The 22425-nt window shown below is 43.2% G+C and overlaps 1 protein-coding gene across 1 annotated transcript in view; it reads left to right on the forward strand.

The window, feature by feature from the left end:
- Positions 1 to 22111, forward strand: part of LOC139281546 (voltage-dependent calcium channel subunit alpha-2/delta-4-like) — a 745953-nt gene extending 723842 nt beyond the window's left edge. The window contains exons 42-43 of the mRNA XM_070901711.1: positions 21188 to 21329; positions 22040 to 22111. Of these exons, the coding sequence (XP_070757812.1) occupies positions 21188 to 21329; positions 22040 to 22111 (214 nt within the window). The remainder of the gene's footprint in view (positions 1 to 21187; positions 21330 to 22039) is intronic.
- The last annotated feature ends 314 nt before the right edge of the window (positions 22112 to 22425 follow it).

Genomic DNA, 22425 nt, shown 5'->3' on the forward strand with positions numbered 1-22425 from the left:
CGAATGGCCTACTACTGCTCCTATTTTCTATGTTTCTGTGTTTCATAGGCAGTCCCTCAAAACGAGGACGACTTGCTTCCATGCCCCCAAAAAAAGGATGAGTTCACAGGTGTTTCGAATGAAGAACCTGAATTACATCCTCAAGGATGGAAGATGCCTGTGCGTGGATTTTTTTAATGTGTGATGGGCATTGCACACCAGCCATCCCACGTGCTTGACAGAGCTAGGCCTTGGTTCAGTGGCAAGGATTAACCAAGACGACTGGAGACCAGCTCTGCTGCACGGACCTAGTGCGCGCGCACATCGCAGTGTGGGCTGGCCCGTGCTGCCCCTGGGCCCCTGGCCCCGAACTCACGCCTCCCCTGGGCCACGATCACATCCCTCCAGAGTTTCTCACAGCTCTTTCACCCCTCTCGCTGCTCCTGCTGCATCTGCCCACGGTCCAATCACCGACCTGGACCTTGCAGACGTCATTCTTTGCTGCTGTTGCCCTCCTGTGCCAGCTCGCGCTGTACCTTGTAGTGGCATGCTTCTGCACTGCTCCCTGGGCCGCATGCCGCATCTTTTATGGCCCCGACCTGCCGCTGATGGGTTCTCGCAGGTCGGGGCCGCTATGCTGCTCTCTGGGCTGCACGCCGCTCCCTTTATGGCCTCGACCTGCTACTGATGGTTTCTGTCAGTCACTATGGTGACAGGCAGCACTGTGCATTGAGAATTACAGCAAGTTTCTAACTCATCAGATTACCAGCATTCTGAGTAAATCAGACAAAGGCTGAAGATGTGAGCGGTGTGTACCTCTGTTTGTGTGTGAGTGTCTCTGATCAGGCTTTTGCCTTTAACCAAATCCGAGCGGGGGCAAGATTGGATGACAGAAATGTGTGAAATTCCTCAGGGGCTTTTTTTACAGAATACATAAGATAAGAACATAAAAATAGGAGTAGGCCATACGTCCCCTCAAGCCTGCTCCGCCATTCAATAAGATCATGGCTGATCTTGTACCTCAACTCCACATATCCCTTCATTCCCTTAGTGTTCAAAGATCTATCGATCTCAGTCTTGAATATATTCAGCGACTGAGTATCCACAACCCTCTGAGGTAGAGAATTCCAAAGATTCACAATGCTCTGAGTAAAGAAATTTCTCCACATCTCAGCCCTAAATGGCTGATTCTTATTCTGAGGCTATGACCCCGAATTCTAGGCTCTCCAGCCAGGGGAAACAGCCTCTCAGCAACCTTTTAAGCCCTCTAAGAATTTTACGCATTTCAATGAGATCACCTCTGATTCTTCTAAACTCCAGAGAATATAATCTCATTCTACTCAATCTCTTCTCATAGGACATCTGTCAGATCCCAGGAATCATTCTAGTGAATCTTTGTTGCACCTACTCGAATGCAAGGAGACCAAAACTGTACACAGTACTCAAGGTGTGGTCTCACCAAAGCCCGATATAATTGCAGCAAGACTTCCTTACTTTTTTACTGCAACCCTCTTACAATAAAGGCTAACATACCATTTATCTTCCTAATTGCTTGCTGTACCTGCATGTTTACTTTCTGTGATTCGTGTATAGGGACTTCCAAATCCCTCTGACTAGTCTTACACCTTTTAAAAAATATTCTGCTTTTCTATTAGTCTTACCAAAAAGGATAATAACACATTTTCACACATTATATTCCATCTGCCACATTCTTGCCCATTCACTTAACCTGTCTATATCCCTTTGCAGCATCTTTACGTCTTCCTAACAGCTTACATTCCCACCCAGCAAACTTGGATATATTACACTCAGTCCCCTCCTATAAATCATTGCTATAGATTGTAAATAGCTGAATTCCAAGCACTGATTCTTGCGATACCCTTTAGTTACAAAATGCCAACCCGAAAATGACACGTTTATTTCTACTCTGTTTTCTGTCCATTAACCAATTCTCAATCCAAGCTAATATATTACCACCAATCCCATGAGCCCTAATCTTTTGTAACAACCTCGTGTGTGGCACTTTATCGAATGCCCTTTTGAAAATCCAAATATACTACATCCAGCGGTTCCCTCTTATCTACCTGCTAGTTACACCCTCAAAAAAAACTCTAATAGATTTGTCAAACACGATTTCCCGTTCATAAAACCATGTTGACACTGCCTAATCATTATTTTCTAAATGTCCTGTTACCACGTCCTTAAGATTCTAGCAGTTACCATACTACTGATGCAAAGCTAACTGGTCTATAGTTTCCTATTTTTTCTCTCCCTCCTTTCTTGAACAGTGGTGTTATATTTGCTACCTTCCAATCAATCTAGAGTCTAAAGAATTCTGGAAGATCAAAACCAATGCATCCGTTAGCTCTGCTGCAACATCTTTTAAAACCCTAGGATGTAGGCCATCAGGTCCAGGGGATTTGGCGGCTTTTAGTCCCATTAATTTATTTACTAATATTAATTACTTTAAGTTCCTCACTCTCATTGGACCATTAGCTCCCCATTATTTCTGGTACGTTTTTTGTATCTACTACTGTGAAGACCGATACTGGTGCAACTCCCCGGATTATAATGGAGACACTGTTGTGCCATTTCCAGGAATTTCCAACTTGCCTCATTCGAGGCAATACCTCTAGTTGCGCCTTACAAGGTAAATGACAGTGGGTGGAGCGAGGGACAGGGACTTGCTAGGTTGGGAGATCCTACTAGCCTGGCTCAGTCAAATCCCAGCATATGTTTGGAAGCTGGTATGCCAAGTAAGTTGAGGTGTACCTGCTTCCCGAAGGGCAAAAGTGGGCCCCATCAATCGGGTCCACGTCTGAAAAAGGAGACTTTTTAAAAAACTGCTGGGATCGCAACCCAAGGAATTTCAGGGCTGTGGTTTCAAAAGAACTGAATTGATGTCAACAATGTAGCTGCTTGACGCATGTTAAATGTAGCAAGGTGTCAGTTTTGGCTCAGTTGTAGCACGCTCACTTTTGTGTCCGAAGGTTGCGGGATCAAGCCCCATTCCAGAGCCTAGAGCACATAATCCAGGCTGACACTCAGCTTAAAGGGAACATTGCTACTGACGCTATAAAAACCAGGATTGAGGTATAGTCCCATGAGTCCTCAATAAGATTGATGATTGAGCTAAATATTACTGACAATGTCTGATTATAATTTTTTTAGTTAAAGAAAAAACTTGCATTTATATAGCGCAGGGAACATTAGTCAGTCTCTCCCTCACTCTTGTTCTGTTTCTGATTCATTTGCTTTCTCTCTACTTCTCTTTTCTATTCTGTTTCTTTTCCATGCTGCTGAACACAATTGTAGCTCCCAATTGCAACTAAAGTTTTAAAGGAAATTGATGTGACAGAAATCTTTTGATTAAACAACCAAATTCAGCGTATTTAATGCACATTTTTAATATTTCCCACATTACAACAGTGACTACACTTCAAACAAAAAACAACATCATTGGCTGTAAAGCGCTTTGAAACATCCGGTGTCGTGAAAGGCGCTATATAAATGCAAGTCTTTTCTTTTTCTTTTAATATGCTACTCTTATACTTTATTTCCTCCCACTATTTCCTGCTATTCTTTTTCTCACTCCTCTGTTATTTTGTGTTCCACTTTCTTTCTGATTTTCCTTCTCCTTCTTTTCCACAGCCACACCAAATCAGAGACTTCTACTTGCTGGCTTTACCCAAGTTCCATATATATTTAGCATTTATAAAAAGAACTAGTGACTCTCTTGTGGTGTGCTCACAATAAGTTGGACATTTAAATTGACAGCAGCATTATAAGATGTAAAGAACTTGTTGTACACGAGTATTATGTTGAAGGTTAAGCTAACCTGACCTTTTAAAGCCAAAAAGTCCAAAAGCTCTAAATCCTGAGGTCAGTAATAGGTTAACTGTTGTTGGTGAGAGAAATTTACAGATTGGCAGGTGCTCGTAAATCTCCAGCTCCACATCAAAAGAAACCAACATGACATGTGGGCCACAGGATTTGGATATAGAAACATAGAAACATAGAAAATAGGTGCAAGAGTAGGCCATTCGGCCCTTCGCGCCTGCACCGCCATTCAATGAGTTCATGGCTGAACATGCAACTTCAGTACGCCATTCCTGCTTTCTCGCCATACCCCTTGATCCCCCTAGTAGTAAGGACCACATCTAACTCCTTTTTGAATATATTTAGTGAATTGGCCTCAACAACTTTCTGTGGTGGAGAATTCCACAGGTTCACCACTCTCTGGGATATATCCAACAATGCTGCTCATGGCAAGTCAGAGGATGTGCTGTTTTATAAGGACTGATGTATTATACCATATAATCAATTAATTATTCAACCAAAGTGGATTGATGTTCCTTTAATGTTACAATGTTTAATTGTTCTGCATTTTTTTAAACTAATGCTTAGGTTGACTATGGGAGAGTCTAGCTTTTTTTTTTAAGTGTTTAAGGGCACAAACTCTAATTGTTGTTAAGTAAACAGGTCACTCAATTTTGTTATTTAATGAGGGAACTGCAGATTGGAATGTATTCATCATTTCAGGCTATAGAGTACAGGCACACAACATTTTAAGTTTTTTTTGCATTTGTAACAAATGGTCCAATTTTAACGGTGAGCAGGAATTGGGGGGAGTGGGGGGGCCTGAGGCAAGCATCAAACTCCACTAACCGCGGTAGTGTGAGCCTCATCTGCATGCTGCCAGTCATCTGCCCACTCAAAACAAACAAGACATGGCAACTCGCCGGTGGGTAGGAGCGGAATTATGGGTGGCATGAGCTGGCACCAAAGGAATGAGTGGGCAGTTTAAAGTGGTAGAAGGCTGGGTCAGGGGTAATCTAACTTTCCCTGTGGGTCCCAAAGGAGCATTTATGCTTCTTGCAGCTCCATGAGGAAATGTTTTATTTTTATTTGAAACTTACCTGATCTCTTCTGGTCCCAGCTCCCCTTCCCACTGTCTTCATCTTGCAGAAAAGCCACTGGTTTCCCCACTCAGACTACAGTTAAAATTGAATTGGGATCCAATAACTTCATCAGGGCTGGATCTACATATTTAAAGAAGGACCCCGTCAGCTTCTGGCGGGTGTCCTTGCCACCAGCTCAGAAGACCAGGTTAAAATAGAAGACAGTGGGGTTGGTATGAATATCAGTGGGTATGTCACCCAGCTGCATGCCCACCGGTTGCTGCCAGGTGGATAGGGTTAAAATCAGCCTTAAGATGTAGCACCTGTAGTGTGACGCCTGCATGTGCAGATGTACCATTGTTAGTATATAAATTTGGGGGCAGGATCATGGATCAGCTGATCTTTTCATGCCCGTCATTTTTGTATGTTCATATATTATTAATAATGAATCTCCCATGATATTTTCATGGGAAGTTCAAATGATATACTGTTTTCATATTATATGACGTAAAACTTACATGGCCCTTCCTGCATATAATAACCTTACTTCTTGTCATGTTTTCTGAGTAATGATTTATATGTCAACGTTTATAGTGTCTTAAAAGTCACCATCATATTTTGTTGATTCGCTTGAAGTAAAGCACCAACAAATCATATCTGAAGCAGTAGGGAACATATTATTCAATAGCAAGATAAGTGGGTAAAAAACTATCAGTGAGAAGCTTATGAAAATAACCAACCCCGAATGATTGATCAGGAGAATCTACCAATGAAAAAAAATTTAAAAGAAAAAATAGTTGAATCAATCGAATTAGAATGCTTTTTGAAAAAATATCATCTTCCAATCGTTTCTCAGTAATTGAAATTTCTAATGTTGAAAATAACATTTTAAGCAAAATTGAAACATCAAAAAAATCATGTCACACAACATAATTACATTTACCCATTCGATGTCTTTTGTCATTTTTAATTCCTTCCTTAAAATTTTACTCGTCTCAAAAGCCTTGGCTTCAATTGAATATAATTCCTTGGAACAGATGGAAGTTACTATCTACATCTGAGCATGTGCAGTTTGGAGGGTTTCCCAACATGCATCTGTTGAAGTAATGGGTGCCTCTTCTCATCCTGTGAGGATTTATAAAATACTTTGTTTAATTGCAAAAGACTTTGAAAAATACAGGAGATTTAATTCTCAAAACTTTATTTCTCGCTCGAAATCACCTAACAGCCACTGCAGCCACAATCGTTCCCCCTTCCACTGCCCTGCCCATCCGCCGATCCCCCCACCACCCTACCCTCTCCTGGCACTTACCTGAGTGCTGCAACCTGTGAGGCAAGCAATCCAAAATTCATTTCTGAAATGGGCAATCTGCCGGTGTATTTAAATTAATGCAATGAGGCCTGACGCCCAATTTAGTGCTGGCCCCAGCCTCCCGATTGCTGCACAGTGTCGATTCTGGGCCTGTAAATGAGTGGAGTGAGCTCATTTCACTGATTTGAGAAGGGATCTAGCACAGGTGGACTGGAAAAAATGATTACCAAGTAAAAAGTAAATGAGCTATGGCAGGCCTTCAAGGTGAGGATAGTTTGGGTACAAATCAAGCATGTTCCCATAAGGAGGAAAAATGAGGCATCCAAAGCTAGCGCTCCCCGGGTGACAAATGAAAGAGGTTCAAATAAAACAGATAAAGGAGGTTTCTGACAATTGTCAGGTACAGAAACAATTGAAAACAGGCAGAATACATAAGAGGACAAGGGAAAATTGAAAAAGAATGTAAGACGGGCAAAGAGAGATGATGAGAAAAGACTAGCAGATAACATCAAAGGCAACCCAAAGATCTTTTAGAAACATATAAAAAGTAAGAGAATGGTGGACCAATTAGGGACAAAAAAGGAAATCTTCCTGTGGAGGCAGAGGGCATAATTGAGGTAGTGAATGAATACTTTGCATCAGTCTTCACAAAAGATGATGAAGTTAATGTTGGAGTAGAGGAGGGCTGAGTAGAGATATTGGATAGAATAAAAATAGATAGAAAGGAGGTATTAATAGTTGGCATCACTCAAAGTTAGCAAGGCACCTGGTCCAGATGAGATGCATCCTAGGTTGTTGAGGGAAGCAAAGATGGAGATAGCACAAGCCCTGACCATAATCTTTTAATCCTCCTTGGATATGATGGGGGTGCCAGAGGACTGGAGGATTGCAAATGTTGCACCCCTGTTCAAAAAAGGGGAGAGAGATAAACCTGGTAACTACAGGCAATCAATCTAATACCAGTGGTGGAAAAACTACTAGAGACCATTGTCAAGAACAAAATTAATTCTCACTTAGAGGAGCATGGATTTATAAAGGGACGCCAGCATGGATTTGTTAAAGGCAAATCGTATCTGACGAACCTGATTGAGTTCTTTAATAAAGTAGCAGAGAGGATTGAAGGATGTTGTCTACATGGACTTTCAAAAAGGCATTTAATAAAGTACCTCATAACAGACTTATTTGAAAAATAGCACATGGTATTAAAGGGAAATAAATTGGTTATGGGATAGGAGGCAGAGAGTAGTGCTGAATAGATGCTTTTCTGACTAGGGAGAAGTATGCAGTGGGGACCCCAGTGGTCAGTATTAACACAATTGCTTATAAGACCTAGACTTGGGTATAGGGAGTATGAAGTGGCAGTATAATCCAAATGGTACTATTTTGAGGGGAATGCAAGTGGGACCTGGGGGTGCATATTCACAAAACTTTGAAGTTGGGAGGCCAAGTTGAGAAGGCGGTTAAGAAAGCATATGGTATACTTGGCTTTGTAAATAGGGGCATTCAATGCAAAAACAAAATCGGCATACCAAACCTATACAAATCAACTGGTTAGGTCTCAGCTGGAGTATTGTGTACAGTTCTGCGCACCACACTTTAAGAAGGATGCCAAGGCCTTGGAACAGGTACAGAGGAGGTTTATCTGGATGATACCAGGAATGAGGGAGTTCATTCATTGGAGAAGCTGGGATTGTTCCCCTTTAAGCAAAGAAGATTGAGGGAGATCTAATAGAGGTATTCAAAATTATGAGGGGTTTTGATAGTTTCATCCTACTTGCTCTATTTCCTCTGGCAAGTGGGTCAGTAAACAGAGATCATAGATTTAAATTAATTGGCAAAGAACATAAGGGGAAACGAGGAGAAATTTCTTCACACAGAGGGTTAAGATCTGGAACGCACTACCTGAAAGGGTGGTGGAATCAGATTCCATTGGAACCTTTCAAAGGTAATTGAACATGTACTTGAAGAGGAATAATTTGCAGGTTATGGGGAAAAAGCTGGGGTGTGGGACTAAATTGGGCAACTCTTTCAGAGTTGGCACAGGTGTGACAGACTGAATGGCCTCCTTTTGTGCTGTAAGATTCTATGATTTTATGTAACATTGTGGGAGCGAGGGTGAAGTGCAAGTCAGAGTGAGCAAAGCTCTGGAAAAAAATGGTGAAAAAATTATCTGTTAAGCCAGAAATCAGCAAGTGGACTTTTGGAGACTTTTTAATGCTCTCAAACTCCTCACTTCCACCTGAATTAGTGACTGGGGAGCAATTGTGACTATTTTATATGGGTTTAACTTTCCTAGAGTGCAGTAGCAGCATAAAAGGAGGAAATTCCTGGGCACAGCACACCAGGTGAGCAGCGTTTCTATGTAATTGAGTCCCCAGGGCTTGGGTGGACGGATCGTCAAAGCAGCCAAAAAAAGATTGATGAAACTTATATCTCGCGCACTAACAGCACATAAGTGGCATAATGTACTAAACACGAGTTTCCTCAATCTTTTTAAATGCAATAACAGCATGATAACAGCTTAAGTGCTGATAGCAAGTAAATCCATGGCCAAAATGTTTTAGAATTCTTTGTCTTTTTTGAGAGTATTTTAACTGTGACTTGGACAGATGTTAACACGGCACCATGGCATTTCACTGTACTGTTGAGACGTGGAGTTTATTAGTTGAAGGATGTAAACTAAAGAACTGGCCAACAACCCTTTGTAGTTATTGCAGTCCAAGAGGTCTCCAGGCTCTGAGCTGTCAGTCAGACCGGGTTCAAAGACATAATAGAGCATCTTGAACATTTGAAGTGCAACAATTTACACCTTGTCTAGTCCTCACATTCCAAGGAGCTGCTAAATGCTGTTGACAATGAATCACCTACCCTTTATACAAATATGGTTTCCACTTACCTCATTAATTAGAAGCTGAAACAATTTGGTCTACTTTTGTGCACATACCCTGATCCTGTTTTAGCTAACAGTCCTTTGAAGAGTTTGTGGTTTTATTTTCAGATTTCCAGGATCTGCAGTATTTTGTTTCTTTTCAGTTTTAACCTAGCTTGTTTAAAATCATTCCCATTTCCCCAACATAATTATAGTTATAAAAGAAAAAAGTGCAATTTCATCACTCGCAGTAGTGTAGTGCTTACCTTGCATCTCAACAACCTCTGGCCTGAGCTCATATCTCACAGTCTAGTGCGATCAAAACAAAACAACTTTGTATTGTTTCTGGACTGCAGTCTGCCAGCTGGGAACCCTCTAGACCATAGAGCAGGGGGTGTGAGCTGCATGCTGCTCTTTTGTATAGCTCTTTGAATGCTTTGTTTAGCTGCTCTGCCAGCACACTCAGTTCTCATGTGAGAGGGGCGAATTAAAATGGACACAATCAGCCTTAACAAAACATGCATCCTTCCTTCCATTCTGACCCAGCTATTCGATATATTTGGAATTAATTATAATATATTAATTATTTACTGCTGGGTGTGAGAACTAATGTGGTCCTCAGTTATAATGCAATACATTATTGAAAACTCTTGGAATTCACCTTCCTGAAAAATAAAGCTTTCTTTTTTCATGAACATTTTATCCCCGGTTTTGCAATGGCAAAAATGAGGTTGAGTTGGCGTATCCAGGTTCACCTGCGAAAGTGGCTCGAGGCTAGCCACACCAAATTTTACAATGGAAATTCTACTCCCTAATTTGAATAGGCTACTGGCAGATAACAAAAACTTGCACAGAGAGCCTGGTGGTCTGTAACACATTTGGCTAGGAAATGTAAAATCCCATGAGCCAGCTGCTCACCATTAAAGGAGTTGAGCTGGCAGAAAAGTGGATTAATAGGGGGAGCAAAGGGAGATATCTGGGCAATGTTGCTCCCTTTGATGCTAAAGATTTGGAGGTCCTGTTATAGGATACTAATGCAAACTCCTGCTTGTTTTATGCAAATTGCCTGACTCCAGGAAATCTAGTGAGGTCAGGTACTTGGATCATCATCATCATCATCATTGGCAGTCCTTCAAGTCCAGGATGACTTGCTTCCACGCCAAACTTAGTGGAGTGTGGTATCATGGATTTTTGGCCCCCATTTATGTGGCCCAGGGAACCAGACAATGAACATTAAATAGTGTTTTGCTGCCTTGTTTAAAAACAGACTATTAAATTAACTGAAGCAAAAGCAAAATACTACAGATGCTGGAAATCAGAAATAAAAACAGAAAATGCTGGAAATACTCAGCAAGTCAGGCAGCATCTGCGAAGAGAGAAACAGAGTTAACGTTTCAGGTCGATGACCCTTCGTCGTCATAAATTAACAGACTGTTGAACTAAGAAGTAGCTCAACAGTCTTCTGTGTGGTTGTGTTTCTGTATTTGTCTGTGCAGTCATATATTTGGATCCTGTAGCCTCTGTACATCAGCAGTGGAAACATCTTGTTAGTTGGAGCCCACTAATACACTGATGGTAAGCAAAACTTCAGCAATGCTTCGGAGATCCCTGTCAGATGCTGTTCATTGGCATTCACTCATCATCCTCAGTTGACCATGGTCTGAGCTGCTGTGACTGTCCTGCACACCTTAGTCCACGATACTCTACTCCACAATTTGTCAAAATCCTTTCCTGCCTGCAAATATGAAGAGTAGTAGTGCTGCATTTGTCCACTATTCGATACAAGGAGTTCTCAAGATTCGCAAAGGACTACATGAAGAGCTTCTGCTCATTAATCAGTGCAGCCCTGTAAGGTACATATCTATGTGCCCTTTAGCATCTGCCGCACTATCCCAAACCATCCCCTACTCTGGTGCCACCTCCACTTGCTCCTTCTCACTGGTACTTGGATTTTCATTCCTTATCTTGGCAAGTCCCAACACAAAGAGGAAGGGAACATGTATTAGCATAGGATATGATGCCAATGACTCAGCACACTGTAGCAAGACTAATATGGAGCAATGTGAGAGGATTATCAGAGAGCATGCAAGTACTTCTAGGAATCGGTCATGTTTCAGAGATTTTATTACAAGGGACATTGATGTAATTTTTTTAATGCTACTCATGAGTAAAACCTAGCTCTCAAGGTGACATTCACAGGACAGTAGGGATAGGAAATGTAGGTTAGAATTCAGATTGGATATGTGAACAGGCATGCTTGAGACAATGGGCCCAAGTTTGCCCAGGAGTTGCTCCGTTTTTTTTGGAGTAACTAGATTTTTTTGGAGTATCTAAAAATCACAATTCTGCCCATTTATTTTGCTCCAGTGTAAGTGAGTTAGTTAGATTTTTTTTAAGTTTAGTTTTTTTTAATCCAAAAGGGAGCGTTACCAGCCACGTCCGTCTGTTTTGGCCATTTAAGCAAGTTTAGACAGCTAATAGTTGCTCCAAACTAACTTAGGCCAGCGTATGTGACCACTTGTGGCCGCACAGAAAAACCTTGCGGTGAGCTAAGAAATCAGCGTAGGTAAGTACATTTAAAGCACCAAGCACTAAACAAAGCAGTACATTTAAAGCACCAAACACTAAACAAAGTAGTACATTTAAAGCACCAAGCATTAAACAAAGCACAAAAATAAGCATTCAAGAATAAAAAATACAAGGAAGCTGAGAGGACCTGCACCAAGACTTACAAAGCACTAAACAACTAGATTAAAAATGGATTGGTAAACTAGCAAATACATTATAGCAAGTCCTGTAAATAAGAGTTTCAGCCAAACTATTTTACAGAATTCCTTTTGAAAGCAGAAGAGTAAACTTGAATGTAAATCAAACAAGAATTTAGGACCACATAATCAATCAAACAAACAAATAAAAAATAGAAGTCCTACCTTCAGCAAAGCTTTACTGCAGAAAAACACTAGCAGCTGGCCGCCCATGAGAGAGCCCATTCAGCCATGGCTAGGGGCGGTAAAACGCACACCAGGAGGCTAGGCTCAACACAGCATTGGTAAAGGGGAGGTGAAGCTGAACACGGCATCGGTAAAGGAGCGGGGGGCGGGGGGGAGGCTGAACGCGGCATTGGTAAAGTGGGGGGGGGGGAGGCTGAACGCGGCATTGGTAAAGGAGCGGGGGGCGGGGGGGAGGCTGAACGCGGCATTGGTAAAGAGGGGGGGAGGCTGAACGCGGCATTGGTAAAGAGGGGGGGAAGCTGAACGCGGCATTGGTAAAGAGGGGGGGAAGCTGAACGCGGCATCGGTAAAGGAGTGGGGGGGGGTAAGGCTGAACGCGGCATTGATAAAGTGGGGGGGGGGGAGGCTGAACGCAGCAGGGAAAACCGATGAGAGAGCCCATTCAGCCAGGGCTAGGGGCATCATGATTCGGGCCCCTCCCACACAGCCTGCAGAGATTCTGGGGGCAAGGAGCTACTGCACATGCGCGCACACTCTAGCATGCATGTGCAGAGGTCCTGGCACTGTTTTCAGCGCCGAGACCTGGCTTCCCCCCCCCCCACTGCTTGTGCTGCGCCACGCCAAGGCCTGCGATGTTCCAAGGAGCGGGGAGAATACCTAGATAAGTTTTCGGCGCCGTTTTTAGTGTAGAAAGTCGGCGCACCTCACAGAGGTGCACCATTTTAATCGGGGGTGCAAACTTGGGCCCAATGAAAGGTAGTTTAGCATTCTAGTGGTCATTCACACTCATTGCTGTTTTGACAATTTGAACTCAGCAGGGGTCATTGCTAAATTGGGATGGTGAATTCCACTCATGGATAGGGGGTAGTCAATTTGACTAAAAGCTGAAACTAGAGTCTGACTCTTAGAAACAAGCTGAGAGGGTAGTCAGGTTTTCTTCAAGGGGAAGCTGCGAGGGCCTTTGCTGAACCAAAGAAGTTAGAAATGTTGAAAGATACCTAGAAGACATTTTTTTCATGTCAAATAAGATGACCTATTGATGTGGAGAAGCATAAAATGTTCTTTATTTTGTATCATTACACAAAGAGAAGTTGTACTGGTCAAACTAAGTGAAGTTGGATGTTCACTCACTAAAATAAAGTAGCTTTCACTGGTCTACCTGTGGAGAGATTGAAGTACAATTGTGAAAAACACAGATATCTGATTCAGGTCACAAGGGAATATTATCGTTACACTATTATACAAGTAGATATAGGACGTTGTGAGTCAGCTTCCATAAAAAGTAAGATGTTTAAACCACTTGTGGCAGCGACTGATAGCAAGAAATCACAAGAAGGTTTCTACAGCAGATCCAAATTTGTAACAGCCATACAGTGAGTTGGTTATGTATCTGGACTTGTATATACTCTGTACAGCCACCAGAGGGCTCATTCCCCAGAGTCCCAAGGGATCTCATAATCCCTTGGGAGCACAGGTATTTAAGAGTGCTTCACAGGTTGGAGAAGTACTCTAGAGACCTGCAATAAAAGATTACAGTCACACTTTACTTTGAGCTCACAGTGTTCAGTCTGACTCTTTCTCCATAACTACAACTGGCGATGAGATACAGATAGCGAACCCAAAGATGCAGAGAACAGTGGGCATCCTGGAGAAATTCTCGAAGGGAGATGATTAGGAATCTTTTGTGAGCGACTCGACCAATACTTCGTGGCCAACAAGCTAGATGGGGAAGAGAGCGCTGCCAAACGTAGAGCGATCCTCCTCACCGTCTGTGGGGCACCAATGTATAATCTCATGAAGAATCTGCTCACTCCAGCGAAACCCACGGAGAAATCGTACGACAATTTGTGCACACTGGTCCGAGACCATTTGAACCCAAAGGAAAGCGTTCTGATGGCGAGATACCGGTTCTACACCTACAAAAGATCTGAAGGCCAGGAAGTGGCGAGTTTTGTCGCCGAGCTGAGACGCCTTACAGGACATTGCGAATTTGAAGGACATTTGGAGCACATGCTCAGAGACTTTTTCGTACTTGGCATTGGCCATGAAACCATACTTCGCAAACTTTTGACTGTAGAGACCCCAATCTTGAGTAAGGCCATAGCGATAGCCCAGGCGTTCATTGCCACCTGTGACAATACGAAACAAATCTCTCAGCACACGTGTTGCTACAAGTACTGTGAACAAAGTGATGTTTTCGAATCGCAACGGACAGGGCAGGTCACACATACCTGCATCTACACGTCCGCAGATGTCTCAGAGTCCATCATCAAGGGTGATGAATGCAAGGCCATTAACACCTTGTTGGTGCTGTGGGGGTGATCATCATTTCCATTCATGCCGATTCAAAGGATGCATTTGCAAGGGCTGTGGAACAATGGGACACCTCCAACGAGTGTGCAGGCGAGCTGCTAGGCATGTTAAACCTGCAACCCACCACGTTGCAAAGGAGGACAGATCCACGGAGCATCACGACGAAACAGAACCTCTGATAGAGGAGGCAGAGGTACATGGGGTGCACACATTCACCACGAATTGTCCCCTGATAATGCAGAAGGTTGAACTAAATGGACTCCCTGTGTCATTGCAGCTCGACATGGGCGCGAGCCAGTCCATCATGGGCAAAAGACTTTCGAAAGGTTGTGGTGCAACAAGGCCTCAAGGCCAGTCTTAGTTTCATGCGAATTGAAGAATTGAAGTTAAGAACTTACACAAAAGAACTGATTCCTGTAATTGGCAGTGCTACCGTAAAGGTCTCCTACGCTGGAGCAGTGCACAAGCTACCAATCTGGGTGGTACCAGGCGATGGTTCCACGCTGCTCGGCAGGAGCTGGCTGGGAAAGATACGCTGGAACTGGGATGACATCCGAGCACTATTGCCCACTGATGACACTTCGTGTGCACAGATCTTAAACAAATTTCCTTCGCTGTTCGAACCAGGCGTCGGGAAATTCCAAGGAGCAAAAGTCCAGATCCACCTAATTCCGGGGGCGCGACCCATCCATCACAAGGCGAGAGCAGTACTGTACATGATGAGAGAAAGGGTAGAAATTGAGCTCGACCGGCTACAAAGAGAGGGCATCATCTCACCGATCGAGTTCAGCAAGTGGGCCAGTCCTATTGTCCCAGTCCTCAAGGGAGACGGCACCATCAGAATCTGTGGCGATTACAAAGTAACTATTAATCGTTTCTCCCTGCAGGACCAATACCCACTTCCAAAAGTCGACGACCTCTTTGCAACGCTGGCGGGAGGAATGACGTTCACGAAGCTGGATCTGACCTCAGCCTACATGACGCAGGAACTGGAGGAATCATCGAAGGCCCTCACCTGCATCAACACGCACAAAGGTCTTTTTGTTTATAACAGATGCCCATTTGGAATCCGATCAGCGACGGCAATATTCCAGAGAAGCATGGAAAGTTTACTGAAGTCGGTCCCGCACACCGTGGTCTTCCTGGACAGCATCTTGGCCACAAGCCAGGCACAGAAAACTGTGCTGATGCTCTCAGTAGGCTGCCATTGCCCACCACGGGGGTGGAAATGGCGCAGCCCGCAGATCTAGCCATGGTTATGGAAGCATTTGAGAGTGAGCAATCACCCGTCACTGCCCAGCAGATCAAAACCGGGACAAGCCAGGACCCCTTATTCTCTCTAGCCAAAAGCTGTGTGCTTCACGGGAGCTGGTCCAGTGTCCCAGTGGAAATGCAGGAAGAGATAAAGCCGTTCCAGTGGCGCAAAGATGAAATGTCTATACAGGCAGACTGCCTTCTGTGGGGCAATCGAGTAGTGGTCCCAAGAAGGGCAGAAACACCTTCATCAATGACCTCCACAGTACCCACCCAGACATCGTAATGATGAAAGCGATAGCCAGATCCCATGTGTGGTGGCCCGGCATCGATGCAGACTTAGAGTCCTGCGTTCACAGACATAATGCATGCTCGCAGTTAAGCAATGTACCCAGGGAGGCACCGCTAAGTTTATGGTCTTGGCCCTTCAAACCGTGGTCTAGGGTACACGTCGACTATGCAGGCCCATTCTTGGGTAAAATGTTCCTTGTGGTTGTAGACGCTTACTCCAAGTGGATTGAATGTGACATAATGTCGGCTAGCACGTCCGCTGCTACCACTGAAAGCCTGCGGGCCATGTTTGCCACAGATGGCTTACCCGATGTCCTGGTGAGCAACAACGGGCCATGTTTTACCAGTGTTGAGTTCAAAGAATTTATGACCCGTAATGGGATCAAACATGTCACATCTACCCCATTTAAACCAGCATCCAATGGTCAGGCAGAGAGAGCAGTGCAAACCATCAAGCAAGGCTTGAAGACGGTAAGTAAAGGCTCACTGCAGACTCGCCTATCCCGAGTCCTGCTTAGCTACCGCACGAGAGCACATTCAGTCACTGGGATCCCACCTGCTGAACTGCTCATGAAAAGAGCACTTAAGACAAGGCTCTCGTTAGTTCACCCTGATCTACATGAACAGGTAGAGAGCAGGCGGCTTCAACAAAGTGTAAACCATGATAGCGCAAATGTGTCACACAAGATTGAAGTCAATGATCCTGTATTTGTATTAAATTATGGGCAAGGTCCCAAGTGGCTTCCCGGTACTGTCGTGGCCAAAGAGCGGAGCAGGATGTTTCAGATCAAACTTTCAAATGGACTCATTCACTGGAAACACTTGGACCAAATCAAACTCAGATTCACGGACTACCCTGAGCAACCCACCTTGGGCCCTACCTTTTTTGATCCTCCAACACACACACCAGTGGCAACCGACACCACAGTTGTCCACGAAGCAGAACCCATCATCCACAGCTGCCCAGCAGGGCCCAACACATCAGGCAGCCCAGCAAGGCCAGCTGCACAGCAGCCCAGCGAGGGCCCAACAAATGACTCAACAACATCAGCCTTCACACCAAGACAATCAACCACGGCAAGAAGGGCCCCAGATCGACTCACATTGTAAATAGTTACATTATTGACTTTAGGGGGGAATGTTGTTATGTATCTGGACTTGTATATACTCTGTACAACCACCAGAGGGCTTATTCCCCGGAGTCCCAAGGGATCTCAATCCGTTGGGAGCACAGGTATTTAAGGAGGCTTCACAGGTTGGAGAGGTACTCTGGAGACCTACAATAAAAGACTATGGTCACACTTTACTTTGAGCTCACAGTGTTCAGTCTGACTCTTTCTCCATACACTACGGAGTTGATGAGGAAATATACAAGACTTGTGAAAGGCAAACCTATACCTTTAGCAAACATCAAGTTGTAGGTGCAGCTTTTGATTTAGTTTTTAGGTTAATAAGTCGAAGGTACAGTCAGTGCTTTATTGCAGAACTGCCAGCATATCATGCACTTACTGCTTGATTCATCCCCTTGCTTTGTGTAGGCACCAATTGTTTTTTCCTACCTTGACCCTCTCCCTCAGTCCAGAGAACCTTTCTTCACTTGCTCCTACGAGCGATTCAGACGAGACAGCATTTATATAATTGTCCACCTATTGTCATACCTGTTGAACAGTAGCCATTAAGAGGGTTTCTTTCTGTCCCAAATATGAGCACCCCCCTTCTTCAACAGGAACTTCCAGACCTTGCAGTTCCTCCAGCCATCTTCTGGAAACAACAGTCAGCGTTCACCAATAAGGTGCCGCCCATTTAAAACCGAGATGAGAAATTTCTTCTCTGAGGGTTGTGGATCTGTGGAAGACAGAAATAGACAGTTTCTTAACCGATAAAGGAATAAGGGGTTATGGAGAGCGGGCAGGGAAGTGGACCTGAGTCCATGACGGATCAGCCATGATTGTATTAAATGGCGGAGCAGGCTCCTATTTCTTATGTTCTTATACTGGTGCAGCAACCCTTTAAGAGCTGCTGTCCAAATTTCCCAACCCCAGGTGATTCAGCACTCCTTCTGCAAGTAACATACATGCAGGGATATTAAACAAATTATTTCAATTAACTGAAACTGAAGAATCCAGCAGGGTCAGCTCACCGTGCAATGTAAGTATAGCCAAAATTTGCGGTCGATCATGGAGTCAGCCGTGATTTTGCTATGACAAAGCAATTGCCTGCTACAAAATATTTTTCCCTATCATAATGGTTCAGTTTAGCCTGCTGGTGCTGTTCCAAAGATGGATTTTTTGATGAAAACATTGCATAGGATCATCTTCCAAAGAATATTTTTGTTCTAAAACTGTTTGCTTTCAAACCTGGTGAAAACATTAAAAGGTAATTCACACTCAACCATAGTACAACCATTTTATGACATCATTTTAGTCTAGGAGACTTAGATTATGAAATTGTGTGAAAAGTAATTAATTGTGCTACAAATACCTACTTGTATGAAGTGGAGGTTGAAGCAGATTTGTCCTTCTTGCACCAATACTGAAAGATATAATTGGTGCTTTGAACAAGTGTATTCCCTTTGAAAGCAGAGTTGAAAGGTACCAGTAAAATGTTTGCAATGTCAGGAATTTTGTAAACTGTCCGCAGCATGTCACTGCAAGGAAACAGCCTCCTTGGACCTTGACTAGTAAAAGATAATATCTGTTTTTAAAAGTTTACAGGAGGATGTGGCTGGACGAATTTCACTCACACCCTGCAAACAAAGGTCCTAATGGGCAGCTGATCAAAGTCTAGCAGTAAAACCACTTACAACTTGTCTGCATTAAAAAAAAATAGGAAACATTCCATTGCTTTTCCTCATGGTTGATTAATGTGGTAAATTGGGGAATAAATCAGCTGTAGGAATTTTTAACAGCACTAAAGTCTTCGGAGAACAGCAGACCAGGCACCTGCTCCTCAGTGACTGAATGTCAACAGTCACAAGTAGGAAATTAGTGAAAATCAAACTCCTCTCTTTAATCGTATTTAATTCTGATTATAATTAATTAGTCAACATAATACATAATGATTTCCCCTGTAATTGTTTTTGTGCTCATCAAGGTAAAGGATGTTAGCACCAGGGACTGCAACAGTCTCCCATTTAAAGTGGTAGCTACAGATACTCTCAACTCTTTTTGGGGGAGACAATATAAACATTAGATCGAGTGCCCCCTGATCTGGGGGACACTCCAGACACTTATAACTGCCCTCTTTTTTTTTTGTTTTTTTCCTTTTGTGATTTTTTTTGGGGCATTAAAATCATATAATTTACAAGTGCCCCCTATAAAAGGGGAGGGGGACTACAGATACTCTCAACTCTTTTGGTTGGATAACAATAAAACAGTTAAGTCAAGTGCCCTCCAATCTGGGGGACACTCCAAACATTTTTCAACTGTCCTTTTTTTGTTTTTTGGGGGTTTTGTTTACTTTTTTTGTTTTTTTTTGTGATTTTTTTGGGGGCAATAAAATCATATAATTTACAAGTGCCCCCTATAAAAGGGGAGGGGGACTGTCGATACTCTCAGATCAGATGTAGCAGAGGCAGCTGCAAAGGAAAGCTCCCTCATCTCAGTCCCAATTGACATGCTTTAGTTCCAACCTCTACTGCACCAATCCGATATTTCCCACATCAATCATTATCTTAGAATCTTTGACTTAGATATTTCACACTAGCTTCAGCATAATTTCAGTGTAAAGTCAGGACAAATATTTTTTTGGCAGCAAAATGGGGCAGAAGTTGTTTCTGATGGTTTTCCTTCCCAGGATCGATCCTCTCAAATTTCCTTGAGCTCTTTTGCTCTTCCCGCGATCTGTCCAACAGGTCCCAAGTGAGCTCACGTACATATACTATAATGAGGGCCTGTGGTGCAGCAGCTGCAAGTTTCCTGCTTTTACACGTGCACAGCACTCGAGATAAGTTAGAATGAGAATAATAAGGCACAGCTGTTGTCAGGATCAGCTGAGACAGGAGTCTGTGAATCCAATGAGTGTGGAGAGTTTTGGTAACGAATTCTGCAGCTGGTAATGACCTTTTGCAGCAATATTTTAACATTCTGCTTACAGAGACCTGGACCTGCTTCTGACTGTATGTGAACATAGTGAGATTTTCACTTCCCATCTCCCACATGAGGGCTTTTCACAAACAGTTATTACGTTCCCTATAGCATACCCTTGTATTTAATTATCATGGAGGAGGAGCAACACAGGATGAAACAAAGGAAAAGTGGACAGCATTTAAGGAGGAGGTAAACAATCAAATAGAACATCTTCCATAGAAATTACAGACAGCACAGGTCATATGAGGACCTTAGTGAGGAGATGTGTATAAAAAGAGTGCACTTCACCAAAGAGGAAATGGACAGGCGCAACCACCTACTGGATGAGGACCTGAAGCCACGAACATCGGCCTGCACTGCCCTCTTCTGTGGCTATGAAGGTGACCACCGCGTCAACTTACATGACAGGCTAATTTCGGTGTAATATCACAGGGTGTAATTCGAGCATGCATTTTTCAGGTGACTTGACGCATTTATAGCAGATCTGGCAAATTCATCAACTATGGCAGCATAACAAGGCCGCAGTGAAACAGGGCTATCCCGTTTTATGGGGCTACTAATTTCCCCAAGGTCCAGCATGTAATCCACATTACTTTGCGAGCTCTGACAATCAACTCAATAACCTCAAAAAGAAGGGTTGCACTTCCTGAATGTGCAGATTGTGTCTGACAACATGTAAAGGACTCTACAAGATATGTTAGAAGTTGTCATGATGCATTCATTTGAAGTTTGGCCCTGCTTGAGTTCATGTATTAATACCATGGCCATAAATTCCTCCGCTGTCACGAGCCGACTCTTCAATGTGTGGAACAGGTGCTTCGTTCAAATGGCCCAGGTATATTTGATAATTTAGGTTTTTTAACACCAGTCAGAAAATAAAATGACACTCATCTGCAAGCCTACAGTAACTGAAAATATATTCTTCATCTGTTATCTACCTTTGATTCTTTCACTGCTACTTTCCTATCCTCTCTGTCCTGGGGTCTTTTTTGATTTCCTTCAGCATTTAGCCATCCCTGTGTCCTGGTGTCCAGTCCACAAGCCAAATTATCCCCCTTCCTATCCACCCCACGTGTGTGATGACTGAGTGCTTCTTGAAGGACATTAAAATGGAGAGAGTTATTAACAAATGAGGCAAAACATGGTTCTGAATACTTAATCGGAAAAAGATTGAAAATACCCATGTAATTGTGTGCTTGAAAGTTGGTATATGCTTTTCTCTTTTCCAGGATGTTTGTGGTACAGCAGATTGAAAACAGTAATCTACTCCTCCTGGTGACTGAGGCATACTGTGACTGCAGCATTTTCCCACCAGTCACACTGGAATCAAAAGAAGTGAAATATATCCTTTATATAACATATTACAACATGGTGTATCAACTCTATATAAAACATACAGTAGCAAAAGAGATTGTTGGGGGGGAGGGGGTCTCTTGTCCGCCTGTGGCAAATCGAGTAATGATTTTGGCCCTGTTCTTCCATAAGAAGGCAAAAATATTTCAGAACTGCCATCTCCTTACTTCTTCTTTGGACAAAAAATGGTTTTACTCAACCAATTAAAACACACTTGCCAGTGTTTTGCTTATAGAGTCAGACAATATGATTGATTAGCCCCTTCACCTGAAAGGAAGGATGCGTGCTTGGGACAGTAGGACAGAGGTGTCATCAAAAGATATTCCTTTTAAGAGCCTGCTTCTCTGAAAGTCAATTTGACAAGCAATGCGTCAGTAAATTTACAACAGCAGTTACAGTAATAAATTTTAAACAATTTTAAAGGTTAGCTGCTTGTGCATTCAATTGGGTTTATGTCCGAGTTACTCTCGGTAAATTCCAATCTCAGTTTAGCGGCAAGGTTACCAGTGCTTTGTCCTAGTTGGCTGCACAGTTTTAGATGGATAACAGCAGGGGTACCTCTGCATGCACTTGTGGGGTCCCTAGACCTCTTGCCAACTTGCACCTAATCTCTTTAGACTTAGCTCAGTGGGATGTACCTGTACAGCAGAGATTGTGCACTCTGTATTAGACAAACTGAAACTCTATTTGTGTGGATTTCTGAATTGTTTGGTTTGTGGACTCCTAAGCACAATACGTGGTTCCAAGGAGATCAGGCATCCAGCTGCTCAAACACCAAATCAGTCGAGCTATCAGGATGAGGCACTTACTGGAATTTGGCAGTTGGATTATTGTAGCCAGATAACTATATGGAGTCCATTATACCTTTTTCTCATTTTAAAAGCATTGGTCAGACATTAGGTGATTTCTTAGAGAAAAGGTAAGACTCCAAAGTACCTCTCTTATAGGATACAATGATCTCTTACAGAGTGACACTGAGAAAGGGAAAGCAGCCCGTCTGCTGCCTTGTCTTTTTCTCCAGCCTCCCCCTTTCCTCCACAATGCCCCCCCGCCCCCACACCATCATTATATGTGACAGGTAGCAGGACCTATAGAAGACAAAAATAGCTTTTAA

Source organism: Pristiophorus japonicus, chromosome 15, assembly GCF_044704955.1.
Source record: "Pristiophorus japonicus isolate sPriJap1 chromosome 15, sPriJap1.hap1, whole genome shotgun sequence".
Lineage (NCBI taxonomy): Eukaryota > Metazoa > Chordata > Chondrichthyes > Pristiophoridae > Pristiophorus > Pristiophorus japonicus.